The sequence below is a fragment of the Phytophthora infestans genome, genomic scaffold (assembly GCF_000142945.1).
Source record: "Phytophthora infestans T30-4 supercont1.21 genomic scaffold, whole genome shotgun sequence".
In the NCBI taxonomy this organism is placed as follows: domain Eukaryota; phylum Oomycota; class Peronosporomycetes; order Peronosporales; family Peronosporaceae; genus Phytophthora; species Phytophthora infestans.
The window spans coordinates 446,560-462,845 of record NW_003303738.1 but is presented as its reverse complement, the minus strand read 5'-3'; the positions used below and the strand labels follow the sequence as shown (position 1 = coordinate 462,845).

Below are 16,286 nucleotides of genomic sequence, written 5' to 3'. Positions count from 1 at the left end.
GGTATGAACCCGAGTGTTCACAAGAAAGGAAATTGCGGAATGACACTCGTTGGGGCTTGGCGTGCGCTCGACGCCCCCGCACGCGAGTTTGAATCGTTGACCCTCCAAAGCGGCTTGTTTCGCGCCAAAACATTGCGAGCTTCAATGTTGAAGTCACGTTTTCGCCGGTGTCCTCGGTTTGACCAATCAAATAGCATTCCGATGATTCCAGCAGTCTGATTGGCTAGCAAAGTGATCTTTAATATACGCGTATGGCTACCTATTTCGATTATGGGTAGTACCTATTTTTGCTATGAGGTTGCAGTAGTTATACCCGACAGCATATGCTCCTTTGTCGGGTCCGTTTTGACGTAGAAAAGCGTACCTGAGGAAATGTAAGCCAGTAGCTTTGTGCCTGTACGCTTCAAAACCACATCCTCAAAAAAGGTAATCCTAACTTTGATCCTGGAGGTAGTAGTTAGATCTCTACCACAGCATGTCGTTCGCCAATTTGTGTAGTATTATGCTCTGGGTTTTACAATGACATCAGAAATAGTTTTTAGGCATCGTTTGCTACAATTGCTCATTATGTACTTTGGTTAGGCAAGTTGATTCCTCCAATCGAGGAAAGTCACCACTTTTATATCATCATGGAACTTAGTCCTCGTGGAACGGCACGCATTAGCGAGATATTTGAGCATTTGACTGTTTAAACTCACTCAATGTTTGAATATGTATGTGTATTTTAGCTGTTTGACCGCGTGAAATCTCGGGAAAATGCGTCTCCGGAAGATGAAGTGAAGAATATCATACGCATTTTGGCATCGTTTGCTCAGTATTTGCACTTTCACCGTATTTCGACTACCACATTTACTTCGAAGTATCATGTTTCGTACTAATATATTACAAAACCTACACTTTTACAGCAAACAATGTCAAACTAGAGAATATCCTGTTTGAGATGTTGGATAACGGCGGACAGCTCAAACTTTGCAATTATGGGGCACTTTCAGCTGCTCTATCACTATAACGGTGGTAAGTAGTGGAACACCGCTGCATATTGAAGCACACATAGTTTTCTGAGCAAAAAATGCGTAGTTTTCTGAGAAATCTACTGCCACCGTTGAGCAATAGCTGGTAATAGCTATTGCACAACGGTGGTTGTAGATTTCTCAGAGCACCTTCTCATAATTTTTCTTGTAAGGCCTCATTGCTCGCCCACACAAACCAAAAGTCATCGTCGACTGCCACCGTCTGGTAATAGCTATTGCACAACGGTGGTTGTAGATTTCTCAGAGCACCTTCTCATAATTTTTCTTGTAAGGCCTCATTGCTCGCCCACACAAACCAAAAGTCATCGTCGAAGCCGAAGCTGCAAGTGGTCGATACTATGCCACCTCTAACGCGGCGCAAAAAGAACGCTAGGGCTTGAAATCGACGCCTGGATGGGTCTTTTTGGCGCAAACGTTTACAGCACGAGAAAGTCGACCCTGGAAGCAGCGACGAAGAAGACGTTGGTGGCATCCAGTATCGCAACCGACAAGGCGGGCTATTCGCAACGCGGAACGAACGCAACGCAGAAATCGAATACGAGATCGAAAAGCTATATGCTAAGAGATGGATCAACGACTCCACCTTCTATCTGGTATCGGAAGTTTCTGAGCCATTGCCGCTTTTACTCGCCAATTGACAATGGCCCTAGCCAGTGAGAAGCACTCGTGGAGGCTGTCTCTGCGTCGGAAATCCATTACCCTTCAGTCTCCATACACGACTATCGAATGTGTTGGAAGAAGACCATCAGAACGCCTTCGACCCGAACGCGAGGACCATCAAAGTGTGGGAGCATTTGCTGTTGCTCAGTGTGTTGGTCGAGCCTTTTCTAGTCCCGTACGTCTTAGCGTTCCAGCCGGAGGTGGTGGAATCCGTATCCCCACTTTTCATTGGATTTATGGCGTGTGAAGAAGGAGTTTTCGCCATGGATTTGTATATCCAAGCGCACACTGGATTTTACTCCGACGGGAATCTCATTCGAGACAAGAAACTCACACGTCGTACCTACCTAAGGTCGGTCCAGTTTGTAATGGATATTATCGCGGTGTTACCGTACCAGATTTTGTGGTGATTTACCCGAAATTAGTGGCGAAGTTGCTGCTTTTGAAGCTACTTCGATGGTCCAGAATTCCGCAGTTCGTGTCGAGTCTGGACGAGTTTTACGCCAAATATTTCGTAGTTTTAAAGCTGCTTAAAGTACTGGCGTTTACGGTGTTTTTGGCCCACGTCCAAGCGTGTATCCGGTTCAACTTTCACCACTACAAAGAAGAAAGTGTTGCTCACAGTCACGCTCTGCATAGTCAGTATCTGGCGTCCATGTTCTGGAGTGTCGGGATCATGACGGGGTTATTCGAGGGAGAGCTCCCGCACCACAGCATCGAGTTCCTGTTCACAATTCTAGTGGCGTTGTGTGGATTTTCCATGTTTACGACTCTCTGCGCGACGATTTTCGTCATTTCCAAGTGCGAAAGCGGCCAAACGGAGGCCATGGAGGCGCGGATTAACCAGCTCGTTCATGTTTTGTCCTTCCATCGCGTCCCGGAAGATCAACAAACCCAGGCGATTGAATATCTAAAGGTGCGTATTTAAAGATTTTTCTAAAAAAAATTGTTGACCCTAATTTTAGATTTTTTTTTTCAAAGCGCTATTACACCGATACGGAATCCCACGACCGCGAGACTTGTAAACTGCTGTGCCCGTCGATCGCTAATGACATCCAAGTGGAGCTTTGGAAGGCAACCATCGCGGATATTTCCATCTTTGAAGGGTGCACCGACCAGTTTATCGTGGCCATGACGAGTCTACTGGAAATGGTCGCGTTCCCCGCCCAGGCCACATTATTTTCCACAGGGGATCACGGAGATGCCATGTATGTGGTCCACTCTGGAGTTTTCGCTATTGTCATCAATTCGGTTATGGTCCGCGAGATCCGCAAAGGCTCCTGCTTCGGAGAACTCTCGGTCTTTTCTACCATGCCACGCACAGCCACAGTGATCTCGACAACCTATGTAATTTTATACAAATTATCCAGGTTTCACTGCGAACGAGTTCTACAGGGATATCCAGAATGCGCTTCTCTGATTCACCGACACGTCCACCTTTTGTTGAGTCAATTGAGTCAGAGCGCAAGCAACCATGCGTCTTCCTCTTCGAGTTCGTCAATAAAATCTGCAGGAATCCGACGCGCATCAGTTGCCTCGGCCTTTGTGAAAGTTTTATCCAAGCGAGGCAGAACGGCGGCTGTGTTTACCTCTCGGAGGAGCATTCTCTCTTGGCTCGGACGGAGAAGCTCCGTCACTCCGGAATCTGTTGACCAAGGTGACCCAAGTGGAGCAGGGAACGAAGACATGTTTCTATCCCGGAAATCCAAAATCCGCAGATAAAATCTACAAATCCGTACGATCGCCATGACTCTAAGGCAACACTGACAGCGGATTATTTCGGATTATGTCGACTTATCCTGCTTCGAAAATGCATCGATCATCGCTCCACTGTGCGCAAGTGGTGGCTGCTTTTACTGCTGATAAATCTGTATTTCTGCTGGCTTGTGGTGCCCGTTCAAGTGACGTTCCCGCTGTGGCAACGACCAGGGTGGTTCATCCAGCTCTCTCAAATATCGGATTGTGGCTGGATGTTTTCCTGAATTTCAGTTTATCCTTCACGGTGGATTCGGAGTCGATACTGGACCCGAAACGGAGTGCGGAGCGGTATCTATCGAGCTACTTCATCTTCGACCTGCTGTGTGCTCTGCCGTACGAATATCTGCAAATGACAAAGTATGGCCTCATGCGACTGCCTCGTTTGCTGCGGATTTTCCATCTGAGCAAACATCGGAGCGAACTGTCGTATTTTATCCAATGCACCAGCAGACGACAGATTCTTCTGCTTGGAATGCTGCTGTTTATGATTATCCACCTCGTCACATGTATCCACTTCGGGATCTCGTTCTTGGAGGGATTTAATCCGCACCACGAAGAAGCCTGGATATCCTCCATAAATCTATGCTTGAGCAGATTAAACACGACGCACTTGGAAGACTGCAACGGCACAATGTTCGATGAAACGTTGGGTTTTCACGAGCTACAAGCGATTTCTTTCTTGCAATACTCGCGCTCTCTTTACTACGCAGTAGGTGTGCTGGCATCCCCCGGGAAAAGCGTGGAGCCTACCCACAGACATGCAACTAATAGCGGCAGTTATTCTCATGTTGAGTGGATTTTTTGATCACGGCGATTGTCGTGGATAATGTGCAGAAACGCTTCACAGCCTCAGCCTTCGAGCAGAAGAAGTTCTTCGCTACAAGCACTCGAATCCAGCTCTTCGTGCGTCGCCAGAGCGCCCCGTTAGCTATTGTAAAATCCTTCTTGGATTATTGGTGGTCTTCCCATCGAGGTGCCGTGGACTGCGCGAGCGGTGTCCGGGACGTCACCATTGTAGCAGCAACAGCATCGCACGTCTCATTCACGATGTAACTTCGTGTTGATCTGTCGAACTGGAAGATACTATGGTCGAGAATACCAAGTTTATTCTGTACGGCCAAGGAGAAATCGTGTACCGACATTGAGACTCGGTGGTCGGGATGTTTTTCTTACTGGAGGGACAAGTGTACATGGTGGAGAAGGGGGACTCGTCTCGTGAGATCCCTCGAGGCTCGTTCTTTGGCACTGCAGTGCTCACACAACTGGAGCGAGGAGAAGGCTATACGGAGCATGTGAGTGCCAACAGTGGCTGCATTTTACTATTGGTGTCTCGAGACCAACTTCAGGCGATGGAGCTAATTTTTCCGACTCTCAAGGAGGAATTCCTCGCACTGGAACAACGACTGCAAGGCAATAAACTGGCGACTACGCGTGTCATAAAATCCACGGTAACAGTGATATCGTCCCGAATTCTGCAGAATCTGGTATCTACTGTAAAAGAATCTGTCGTCTCTGTACACGACCCAGATTCTCCGTTTGTACTGGCGTGGGAGACGTGGGTGTTCGCCGTGATGACACTTCAGTGGGCTCTGGTGATGCTGCAAGCGTGTTATCCCATGGAAAGTAAGCACAAGGTCGCAGACGCGTTGATGATTTTTCTGGAGCTTTCGTTTGTCTTGGATATTCAGATCCGTTCTCGACTTGGATATTACGAATTCGAAAATAAAATCATGGATCCAAGAGAAAATATCTACGATCCGGAACATTGATGTTGGATATTCTCGCGCTGATCCCGTTTTTTATCGTCAACCTGGCTGTACCTTCAGATAAACGATGGGATCTTCTCAACGTCAACAAGCTCCTGCGCTTGTTCAAAGTCCCGAAACAATTCCGCGCTCTGGAAACGAAATATCTGAAACACACGACCGAATTGCGACTATTTAAGCTGCTGTACTACACATTCATGCTGTCGCACTTTTTGGGCTGTATCTGGTTTAATTTCGCATCCAGAGCGGCTGTTTCGAGCTTTGCCAGCGTCGAAGCGAGGACACCAGCGTTCGGAGCCAACCACTGGCTCCCCTCGGAGCAGCTGGAGCACGGCTCGCATGTCCTGCAGTACATGGCGTCGCTGTACTGGTCGTTCGGGCTCATGTCGGCGTCCAGCGAGCCAGAGTTCCCGAAATCCACGGCCCAGTGTTTATTCAGTGCTGTAACCATGACGACGGGTTTTTCCTGATCGCCTACGTGATCGGGAACTTCACGGATATTGTCGAGCTCAACAGCTCCGAGACCAGAGAGTTTAGCGCCAAGATGCGGTCCGTACAGAAAATGTTGGACCATTTCCAGATGCCCGAGGAGCTGCAGCAGCGCGTCAAAACGTTTTTACTGTTTAAACGCTACCACTCCATCACGCAGGAAGGGCTTTTAGTGCGCTGTCTGCCGCCGTCTCTGCTCACGGATATTCGCCTGGTGCACCTGAGGCCGATGATCGAGAAGGTGGAGTTTCTACGAGGCATGGAAGGGTCCATCACGCGGATGTTGGTCTCTCAGTTCATTAATCTCCCGTGGGGAATCTATCTGCAGTTTCGAAGAATCTGGCAGCGACATGTTCTTTATCTTCGCTGGAGTCTTGGATATTCTAGTCCCTGCACGCATAGCAAATCGCCACAGCGGAGCGTTTAAATCTGTGATAAAAAAGCTTGTTGCGAAGCCTAGTGGCGGATCTGGAACGATAGGTTCAAATCCGAAATTTGGAAGTGGCTCTGGAAATCTCACTAAACCTGGAACTCTAATTCGGACTTCAAATCTCGGTGGATCTGGTGCGTTAAATCGCGTTAATCCACTGAAAAAAGAGAATTCCAACTGTGAACGCCAAGAACAACTGGTGAAAGTGAACGAAATATCTTCGGAGAGAACGGATTATTCACCAATGGCAAACGGAACGCGTGTGTGCAGGCGCAAACCTGCTGTATCTTGTACAGATTATCTCGAGAATCAATGGAGCTCGTGTTCGCCAGATACCCGAAATGGAAGCAGAAAGTGCTGCGGATTGCGAATATCCGACGAGAACAAGACAGAATACTACAACTTTCCCATAAGAGCAACGACGCGGCATGGCTACAATTACTGGGATGATGCTGTCCCGGGCAGATATTATGAATGAACGAGCAGAGCAGCTGAAGGAGAAGCTGGATCACGCACGCTTGAAGCGCAGTGACAGCGAACAGCTCAGTCTTATCAGCATAACGCTGACAGGTTTTGTGAAACGATATATCCAGAATCCATTCATGGATATTATAAATGGGATTATCCATGGCGTTCCCGTTCAGACGAAATTTCACATCGCGTGGCTACGCTTAATGGTATTCTGCACCATGTACGTTGCTGTCATGATACCGTATGATTATCTATGGACGCGCTGAACAGAGTTACACTGGTTGCGACCTCTGCTAACGCTGTGGGACTGCTCTGTGAAGTGGCTTTTATTTTGGATATTTGGTCAGCTGGCACATCCAGGAATCTCCGACGTCTCTGGAGCTGTACGAACAAAATCTACGCAGCGTGTACAAGAAGCAGCGGATGTTCTGTGATGTCATTGCTGCGATCCCCTTCTGCGGCGTCTTGTTCGTGTTCAGCTGTCGGCCGTGGATAAAACTTCTACGTACGATGCGTCAAAATCGTCAACGTCATGGGATATTTGGACGAGATAAATCGTCGTAGTGTGGCCAACGAGCTGACCCACTTCTTGCACGTCTGGATGATGTATCTGCTGGTTATCCACTGGGTCGCCTGCAGTTATCTCGCTGTGGCGACAGAGGTAGGCTTTGGGACACAGTGGGAGTCATGGCTACCTTCTTAGGAATTAGAAATATCCGATCCGGAAAATCCATCCTCGTCCCAATTATCGAAACGTTTCTTACGTGGATTATTCTTCGCTACCACAGCCTTCGTAAAGAACGCTCGCAACATGAACCCGGAGACTGCAGTGCTATACACTTATCAAATCACACGTAGGCCTCATCACCATGTCGTTCGTGATTGGAGAACTAGCGAGTCTCTTAATCTCGTACATTGGCCTGGAAGTGGATTTTCGCAAAAACCACATCGCAGTGGAGCTCTATCTGGCGTGTCAGTGAGCGTCTAAAATCCAGGACGTACGCGTTTATGACGTCGCTGTGGTCTTCTCACGCTGGCGTCAACTATGACGAACTTTTGGAGGAAATGCCGCGTCCTATTCGCGTTGCTTGTGTGCTATACGCGTCCAAAGAGCCGTTGGATTGGTTCGTCATGAAGGTGTTTACTCCCATCTGTTGGAGCGGCAAGAGCGTCGTTGAAGCCTTCACGCTCTCATTGGCTGAGCAAGTGCGATTTGAAGGATATCCTTGAGATGAGAGTGTCGTCACGGAAGGAAGCATCGTTCGAGCCATGTACTTTGTCACAAATGGGCATTTAAACATGCAGAGCAACTCGCTGTTGGATCGACCGGTTGGATTAGGCGCTGGCAGCTACTTCGGGGAGCGTGGGCTGCTTGGATCTTCTATCAGTGTGTATACTGTGCGAACGGTGCGAGCGTGCGACTTGTTCTCTCTTAGCTCGGAGGCGTTTATTCAGGCCATTCAGCAGCATGGATTTTCTTGGTTAGCGTTGGATATTTGTACTCGTTCGTACAAACAGATTAAAGAAAAACGTGTCGTGACGTGCTCGGAACACGAGATGGAAGAGCACTGGGGGGCGGCGTTGCTACTGACTGTCCAAGAGATTAGTAGGCAAGGACAAGCTACTGCTAGTGGTGAAGAATCTGCGGAGCAGGAAGTAGAAACATCTTCCAGTACGGATTTTAAGTTGCTATCTGATGCGGTCGTTAGCAGGAGTGAAACCACAGAAGAAACGAGCATAGACGACGCAGAGTTACCGGCTCATTTGGAGGCGATGACGAAGGTGCTGAAGACCCCGACGACTGTTTTCAAGCGTTGGCACCGCTACTTCACATTATGCTGACCACAGATCCACTGGATTGGAGCACAACGCTCTCCACACCTGAAAGGCATTGTCTATTTTTAAGAAAACGCTGTTTCTAAAGAGTGAGATTTGAATATAACGTTGCATCGCCAAGCGTACCGTATTTCTCTTAAAATAAAAAAAGCTAGCGTATGCCTGAAATCAAAGCAACAAGTACAGAAGCCCCCCCCCTGAATAAGCGTAGCCTGTACTTTATATACCTTCTTATATCGGATCACATGGATTGGGGATACCTTTGACAAATCACAAGAGCACTGAGAATTCCCTATGTAAGTTAATCAGACAACCCCCTACGCTTATTGAGGTCGACTTCTGTACGCGATGGCCTCGAGCCCTTAGCATGCCATAAAATTGACTGACTTCTGTAGTGGCGATCGCGTCTGGCTGCCTGTCTTCGCAGTCTTTGGGAGTAAGCGAAACGATGATAGAGCTTTCCCATCGTCGCCGTTGAGCTGAAGACGTCAGTGTCGTCAATGCGGTGATGGGGCAGTATTGCTCTCTATTCACTTAATGGACCTCCTGTGCATGCAGAGCACTACGTCCGGACGCCTGTATACTGGCTACAATCATTTAAGAGCTTCTTGATCTGATCGTCATTTTCTGCCCCACTTCAAGTAGCACAGTGATGAGATGTAGCGAGGAAGACCTCGTAAACCTCGTTTTTGGGTTACATAATCGTCCGATTCACTATTTATTTCACAGTCTGAGTCGACCTTCAACTCCTTGCTGCCGAAAAGCTTGTCCACTACCTCTGCAGCTCTTGACTGCATTTTGTACTTCGCTTTGAATTCGCGGGGATCAATCCTCCAGGACGCTGTGTCGCAACCGTGGAATTCACCTAAGTGGATTGTCGACTCAGCCAACCGCGTCGAAGGGACCTGAAGATTCATCGATCATGTTCCATTTTACGTTGAAGTACTTTGGTAACGTTATGCTTAGTAAGCATATCTCAAAGGGACTTGTATCGACTGTGTGCCATTTCCTAGCCACTTGTACATGCTAGAGTATTGATAATTCTCTCAATCTGAAGCTCGTCTAGACTCCTCAGTACGAGGATGTTTAACGGCACGACGATAAAGCCCAGTAACGCTTGGATTGCGGACGAAGGAAAAAGAAATAACCCCAAAGGTGCGGCGAGTGTTTGCCGTTACTAAGCACCGGGGCAACTCACTCATTAAATGTACTACATGGTTGTAATCATTTGAACAAGAAAAAACTTGAAGATGACGCGGTTTTACCTTTTCAAGGTGCTAGCCGAACGACCTTTTCAGATCGTCTCGATGGATTTTGTGATCCCACTACCGAAAAACTTCAGTACTGACAGGACGGGGAAAGACGGCGTTGCACTGCTCTACTTTCGACGATGCATACGAAGTAGCCAAACTTCTGCTGGATAGTGGAGCCAACATTGACGCGCTGGATGAGGTACTAGAGTCGTATCGATCTAGATACATTTTTGTTGACTAACAGGGCGCTATAGAATGGCAGGACTCCGCTCCACTATTGCGTGCACGAAGGAGGGTTGCTAGTGACGGACCTTCTGCTCTCTCGTGGTGCGTCTATCGACCTGGAAGACAAGGACGGCGTCTCTGCCTTGATGCTCACAATACAACGTGCGAACGTGAACATTCTTCAGCTCTTCCTGAACCATCATCAGTGTGTAGCTACGTCGTATCGGCACGACTTTGCTCAAGCCGTTTTACTGCAAGCGGTGACTTTGGGTGAGGAGACTTTGGTCTTCTATATCTTGGAGAATGAATACGCTCCCGTGACGACACGGAATGATGAGGGAGAGACGGCATTCCACTGCGCTATCGTGAGGCGGCGTCCCTCCCTTATGGAACTACTGGCCGACTTTGACCCTACGGGAGACATCTTGAGTGTTACTACTGTGAATTTCGAGACCCCCGCACACTACGCTGCTAAGTACGGTGGAGACACTGCTACAGTGTTTAACGAGCGTGTTCGGCGACTTACAGGAGCTTGGAGAAGCCAACCCGTTGAACGCACTGAGTCATCACGGTAGGACGAGTCTGTTCCTCGCAGCGACTACCGTGTCTCACTCGAAATTTGACCGAACAACTTCTACTGTAAACCACGTTGAGCGTAACGCCAAGACGACATTACTGATGCGTCACGGGGCACGATTATTCCCCCCAGACGTCCTGATACACGTCCTGTCGGCCTCTACCTCTTGTCTCATTCTCCCACTACAATAATAATAAGTGTGAGGTGTATTGTGTTACCTGCCCATACGTGTATGTGCCTGAACTCTAATACCCATTCCCAACTTGCATGAAATGCCCGGTCAGGTTGTACCTACTCAGCCTGTACCTGCTGAAGCCTCCTTTCGCATTCTTATCGTATTGTTTATGCCTCTCCCTCCGTGTTCCGTCCTCTTTGCCATTCCTGAACGTCTCCCGTTGCCCAGTGCTCCACCTTTAGCCTCAGCTCGTGACCTTGCTCTTCTTCGCTAGCCCCATAAATCACACTCTTGCCTGTGTCCATAGCGTAGTTCGCTAGCCAGTCCGCTGCTTTATTGTACTTCCGATAGTGGTGCTTCCATACTGTCACCTGCCCTTGGTCTGCTAGCCTCCTGGCGATCCTGTACCAAGACTTCAGCCGCTTCGCTTTTGGCTCCTTGCGCCTCTGCATGAGCCCAAGGATCATTGCGCTGTCCCCCACCACCTGCATTCCTCTCCAATTGCGCGCCACGGCTTCCGCCAACAATCTATGCAGTCCCGCATTCTCCCACTACAAGTACAGCACTGTCTACGGACTTGGCTCGTAGAACAAGCCTACCTCGAAACGAAAGTAGAGCCTGAGGACGAGGAGACAGTTTGCACTGGCGCTGACACCAACGTGGTCGAAGCGTTGACGGAGCTCTGCGTGCAGTGGATGTCGAGTGTGGTGTGTGCAGGTAAGTGGGTATCGCTGCTTCCTATTGTCATCTGTGCTGGCTACGCACATGAAGTGGTACCGCTGCTTGTGGGGCTGCGTATACAACGACGGACGATGCTACATTTACTACGCCAGCTCGAGAAGTTCGCACGGCTCCAGCTGCACCACCCTCTTCTCCTGCAGCTACATGATGAGCTACTTGAAACATTGCAAATAGTTGAGAGGCAGGTTTGAGGCGTACAAAATACTGCCGCGATATTCTTATTAAGATCTAATGAGTACAAATCAAAGATTCTATCGTTCCATGTATGGACATCCTCATCGTACGGAAGATATGCCTTGAGGCTCTTGCTTAAGTACAAGGCCAAGACGGGTCTCCAAAGGGTCTTTGTCGCCAAATTGTGTTCAAGACCACAAGTGATAGTATTCCGTTTTAGGGTGCACCAAGTAAATAAATGAATTTGATTCGCTTTGGCAATAGTGTGGCACAACGAGAATCTGGTACTCCAGGAAAAAAGTATGATTTCTCATGCCAATACATTTAGTTTACGCGATCAATTGTGCCGATCGAGGCACTCCCTACGATAAGGCTGCACTCCGGACTGATACGTGCATGACGAAACACCAATGACACGTCCTCCAAGTTATCCAGTAATTGCAGCAACGGTGACACCATGTCCACTTGAGTGATCAGACTTACCACTCGGTTGATCGTTCCATCCCATCTGGAGAGAACTGATCCGTGCATGACAAGGATTTGGCCCTGCAGTCTGCAAGCAATACGAGACCGCTTTCTATCATTGCTAGGATCCGCTCTACTACTTGTAAGACCAGGGAACAGATTGCTCAGTGAGCGTGAGGTGAATGTGATGCTCGTCGTAGTTGTGGCTACAAGGGTGGCATCGGCAACCTGCTCCAACCCACGTAGTTGAATGTGAACCTCCTGGAAAAGCTCCGTGAAGACTGCCCAGTTTGTCACTAGAGCGTGTAATCCATGCACTGATCCAGCATCTAAGTCCTGTGCCATTGTGGCTCTTAAAAAGGTCATCACAGGCGGTTCATTTGCCGTAACTTGAACAATCGAAAAAAGTCCACAGCGACATGCCAAACAGAGCGCGTCAAAACAAAGCGCACGAGGGTATTTCGTTTCCGCCTTTGTCCTTCAATTTCCCGCTGTAGCTTGAGATTACATGCCTCTAGGTCCTCGATCATTTTGCGTTGTCTTGCCCTGTAGCGCTCTTGGTATTTACGACGACGTTCTCGACATTGTCGACGATAACTCCCAATGTCAACCATTTTTCTGTCGCCTGATTGTCGAGCCGATCAAACGGCTCTGGTCGATGTTGGCTTTACTGCACTTGTACCGGCAGTCGATGCTGGAGGAGATCTGTCCGTCGTCATGTCACTCTGTTCACACACAGACTGAGATTGCACGTAATAAGCTCGTGATCGCTGCACGACGCTAGCAATGACATTTCCACTGAGCTTTTGCAGGTTGGGCGGGTCGAGAGTGCTAGTAGAAGCTTGCATGGAAGAAGGAGGAGAAATTGCGAAGTGACTTGGGAGCTTAGTAGACGAAAGCAATGAAGGTAGGGTGGGCCGTGGGTAGGTGGGTACCGGTAATCATTGTGGCCGGCACTTATCAGTGGGAGTCGTGCGCACTTTGCGAATGATTTGTAGTTCTCTCGGGATGTGCAATCGGAGGATCCACACATGTATTGTTGGTACTAACATTCGCCTGTGTCGACTTAGCACTTGACATTTTTTCTTACAAACAACAGCGAGACTACGATACGATTGGGGATCCGAGCCATGGGGACTCGCAATTCTCAGCTCGCGCAGTCAGGGAGCATGATTTTTTGCCTAACTACTATATTAGAACCGTAGTACCGTCCACAAAACTAACAGATAGTACCATATGTCGCCACTTTGCGCAGTACTGATAAAACGTTTCCGTCGCTTTTACTTACAGAACAAATGTTTAGTTAATAAAAGCTGACTGCGAATAGAAAATTTGCGGATCGCACGCGTAAAGTTTATCGCTGTGCGTCGCTTGACCGTTTCATCATGCATTTCTCGATCGCGTTCCAGGTTGCACAGCGCAGCAATGGTGAATCCTACGCTCTTCCAGAAGAGAAAATGACTGACGAAGCTTCAGTGGCAGCTCATTTGTGACCGTCGACGATCGGTCCGCTGAACGAGCTCGTGGAGTGCGTTCTTTATTTAAATAATTTGATGTCGACAAATAAAGTATTAATATTTTTTCAAACATTTTGCAACTTTTAAGATCCGACTGAAGAACTTAAGTTTCTGGAACAGCTAAGGCTTTAGAATATCGTTCAGAAATATATACCAGTGGAATAATGAAGGTCGCGTTATTCCACTATTATAAATTGTTGGAATATCGGTCGGTAATCTATCTGTCATTTATTTAGATTTTATCCATTCCAACAAGAAACTAAAATCTCTACTGTAAAAAATGCTGCCAAACATCGCTGATTGGTTAATTTTGCTCAGTAGGCGTAGTGCTACAGGATGACAAACGTCCTAACACAGTTATTCAAGCAGCGAATATAGCGTATTCTACCGAATAAACTATCCACTCCACTTAACTAAAATAAGGATTATATTATTCTCTAGAAAGTTTTAGCCATTAGTGGCCAACAACATTTTTTCTGCAGGTGCTGTCCAGATTCCGCTAGCACTATTTTAGAAAATGGCAAATAGTTGATATCGCTATTTTGGACTGCAGCAGCAAGTATTTTTTTGTCATCCGGCTAAAGTAAGTTGGTAGCAAAATGCCTTGGATAAGCAATAGAAGCACCTTCTTAAAAAACAGTGAGAATGGGATTACCATGGGTCTACCGACGCTTAAGTGAAATTATTTTAGCATGAGCGACTCTCTAGCGTGTATTGAAGTGCATGTGGATAAATGTGTCTTCAGCCTTTGTCAATGGCGATATAAATTGGAAGCAGTAGCTCGATTCAAGCAAGATGGAGCAGAGTCGGCTAAAAATTCGTGCGAGGCTAGCCTCACACTTTCACGAGTGGGTTTCCAGTCTACTGATGCAGAAATTGCTAAACGGCGATATGTACCGTAATGCGCTTTCATGGGTTCACTACTCTACATTGCAGTCTGTTCTAGACCTGATATTGCCTACGGAACAGCTCATCTTTGCCATTTGCTCGGCAACCCCGGCCAAAGACTCTGGATGACGGCTTTTTACATTTTGCGCTATCTGCGCTATCTGAAGATGTCATCATACCATCACTTAAGCTGTAATACTTTGCACAACGCTGGTGCTCATCGCGCGTACTGCTGGGGAAGCAATCTCGACGATCGTCGCTCGGCACTAGGCGTTGTGCTAATGCAAAACGGTGTCCGGTGGCTAACAAGGCCAAATATCAACGTTTTGTCGTCTTACGTTCCGGCACAGCACAGTAGACGACACGCTTATGGCGCGCTCAAGAAATGGTGTGGGCACGGACGTTATTGCGGGAGCTGCATTGCTGGTAAGTGACAGCTACGACGATACCGCCTTGTCGAAAAACGTCGGCGTTTTGACCCGGACAAAGCACATCGATTTCAAACACCACTACATTTTAGAACGTGTTCAAAAGAAGAGCATTGTGGTGGGATGTGTCACGGGGCTTTCCAGACCAGGGGGGGGGGGGGGGCGTCTGTTGAACCCTCGACAGCCGTTGCCTTGACCGACAGTGACGTGGCGCTTCCGCGGTGTCCCTCCAGGTTTAACATTACCTCGCACGAGTCGCCGTACATCATGCACCAACGAGTACTCAGCTAGCACGGCTTCAACTCCTTTGCCAATTTCTCCACGGAGACGGCGCCTTCTCCCTGCTCCGACAGCTTCGATCTCTGAACCCGCCTCGAGCACTTCCCGCTCCTCGTCAACCTCCCCGGCTAAGGCCATGTCGGTCGAGATCAAAGGCCCACTCAAGCGCACGGCCCTGCTATCTCCAATCGCAAGAATACTTCCACCAATAAGGGCAAGACGTAGACGCCCGTCTAAAGAAATCCAAGACAACCTTCGAGCTCGAGTTCGCCTCCTGCTTATCGCCCGCTGTAGCTACTGCTATCCAAACTTTCATCGACGAAGTCGTCGCGGACGGCACCAAGCCGTGACGTCTTGGTTATGCGTGGGTCGGACGCCAAGACCTACTACGACCTGGTCGAGTTCCCGGACCTGTACCGAGGTCACTATCGCTTCTGGATGACCGGACACTTGGATTTGAGGCCCGACAAAGCCGTCAGTGACACCAGACGCAAGCTCAAGTGGCGCCTCAACCTGTCGCGTAGCGCGTTTATCAGTCTCAATATTGCGATTCTGGGGTATTACGATCCCGAAGACCGTCTTGGCTCGTGCGACGACATGTTTTGGCTTGGCGCCCAGCCAACAAAGGTCCTTCAGAGGCGAAGGTCTTTTTTAGGCGTCCCAGCTTAAGGCCTGGCCACGCTGGCCCCACAAGTCCCCAAGCGCTTCAAGGTCATCCTCGCATATGCACTGAGCCCGGACTTCATGGACGACTACGACTACCGCGACTTGAAGCTTTTACTCGAGTCGAGGAACTCGTACGATGACCTTGGCAACCCCAGCGTAAAGTTGGACCCCTATCACTCAGCAACATTTAAGAGACACGATGACCCAAACTAACTCCATCTATCATGGACTCAACAAACGTTATAGTATCCAGCGACCGCACAGCGAATGACTCAACCCACCGGGTGAAAAAAATCCACAAAAAGCAATATGTACTTGTTTCCTTTCTCCGTTGTTGGTAAAGGACCAACGGCGTCGACTACCAGCAGAACAGACCTGAAAGGTCCATGACAGGCATCCACATCGGTCCCGATCTCCAAAGTCTTGACCCATTTCCACCGCTACAATTAACACCAGA

At 48.4% G+C, this 16,286-nt stretch overlaps 4 protein-coding genes across 4 annotated transcripts; 3 read left to right on the top strand and 1 right to left on the bottom strand.

Annotated features, from left to right (window-relative positions):
* Nucleotides 1-2,346: 2,346 nt before the first annotated feature.
* Nucleotides 2,347-3,111, top strand: PITG_11828 (Voltage-gated Ion Channel (VIC) Superfamily; the record flags this gene model as incomplete). Its single annotated transcript, XM_002901273.1, has 3 exons — nt 2,347-2,607; nt 2,673-3,038; nt 3,079-3,111. The coding sequence occupies 3 exons, from the start codon at nt 2,347-2,349 to the stop codon at nt 3,109-3,111; spliced, it is 660 nt and encodes a 219-aa protein (XP_002901319.1).
* Nucleotides 3,112-4,534: 1,423 nt separating this feature from the next.
* Nucleotides 4,535-7,593, top strand: PITG_11827 (uncharacterized protein; the record flags this gene model as incomplete). Its single annotated transcript, XM_002901272.1, has 12 exons — nt 4,535-4,579; nt 4,628-4,880; nt 4,950-5,122; nt 5,191-5,642; nt 5,732-5,990; nt 6,041-6,075; nt 6,341-6,488; nt 6,551-6,825; nt 6,926-7,076; nt 7,156-7,266; nt 7,309-7,483; nt 7,565-7,593. 12 exons carry the CDS (start codon nt 4,535-4,537, stop codon nt 7,591-7,593), a joined length of 2,106 nt encoding a protein of 701 aa, XP_002901318.1.
* Nucleotides 7,594-7,613: 20 nt separating this feature from the next.
* PITG_11826 (uncharacterized protein) lies at nt 7,614-8,091 on the top strand (the record flags this gene model as incomplete). Its single annotated transcript, XM_002901271.1, has 3 exons — nt 7,614-7,742; nt 7,842-8,020; nt 8,070-8,091. 3 exons carry the CDS (start codon nt 7,614-7,616, stop codon nt 8,089-8,091), a joined length of 330 nt encoding a protein of 109 aa, XP_002901317.1.
* Nucleotides 8,092-10,838: 2,747 nt separating this feature from the next.
* PITG_11825 (uncharacterized protein) lies at nt 10,839-11,419 on the bottom strand (the record flags this gene model as incomplete). Its single annotated transcript, XM_002901270.1, has 2 exons — nt 10,839-11,073; nt 11,271-11,419. 2 exons carry the CDS (start codon nt 11,417-11,419, stop codon nt 10,839-10,841), a joined length of 384 nt encoding a protein of 127 aa, XP_002901316.1.
* Nucleotides 11,420-16,286: the final 4,867 nt, after the last annotated feature.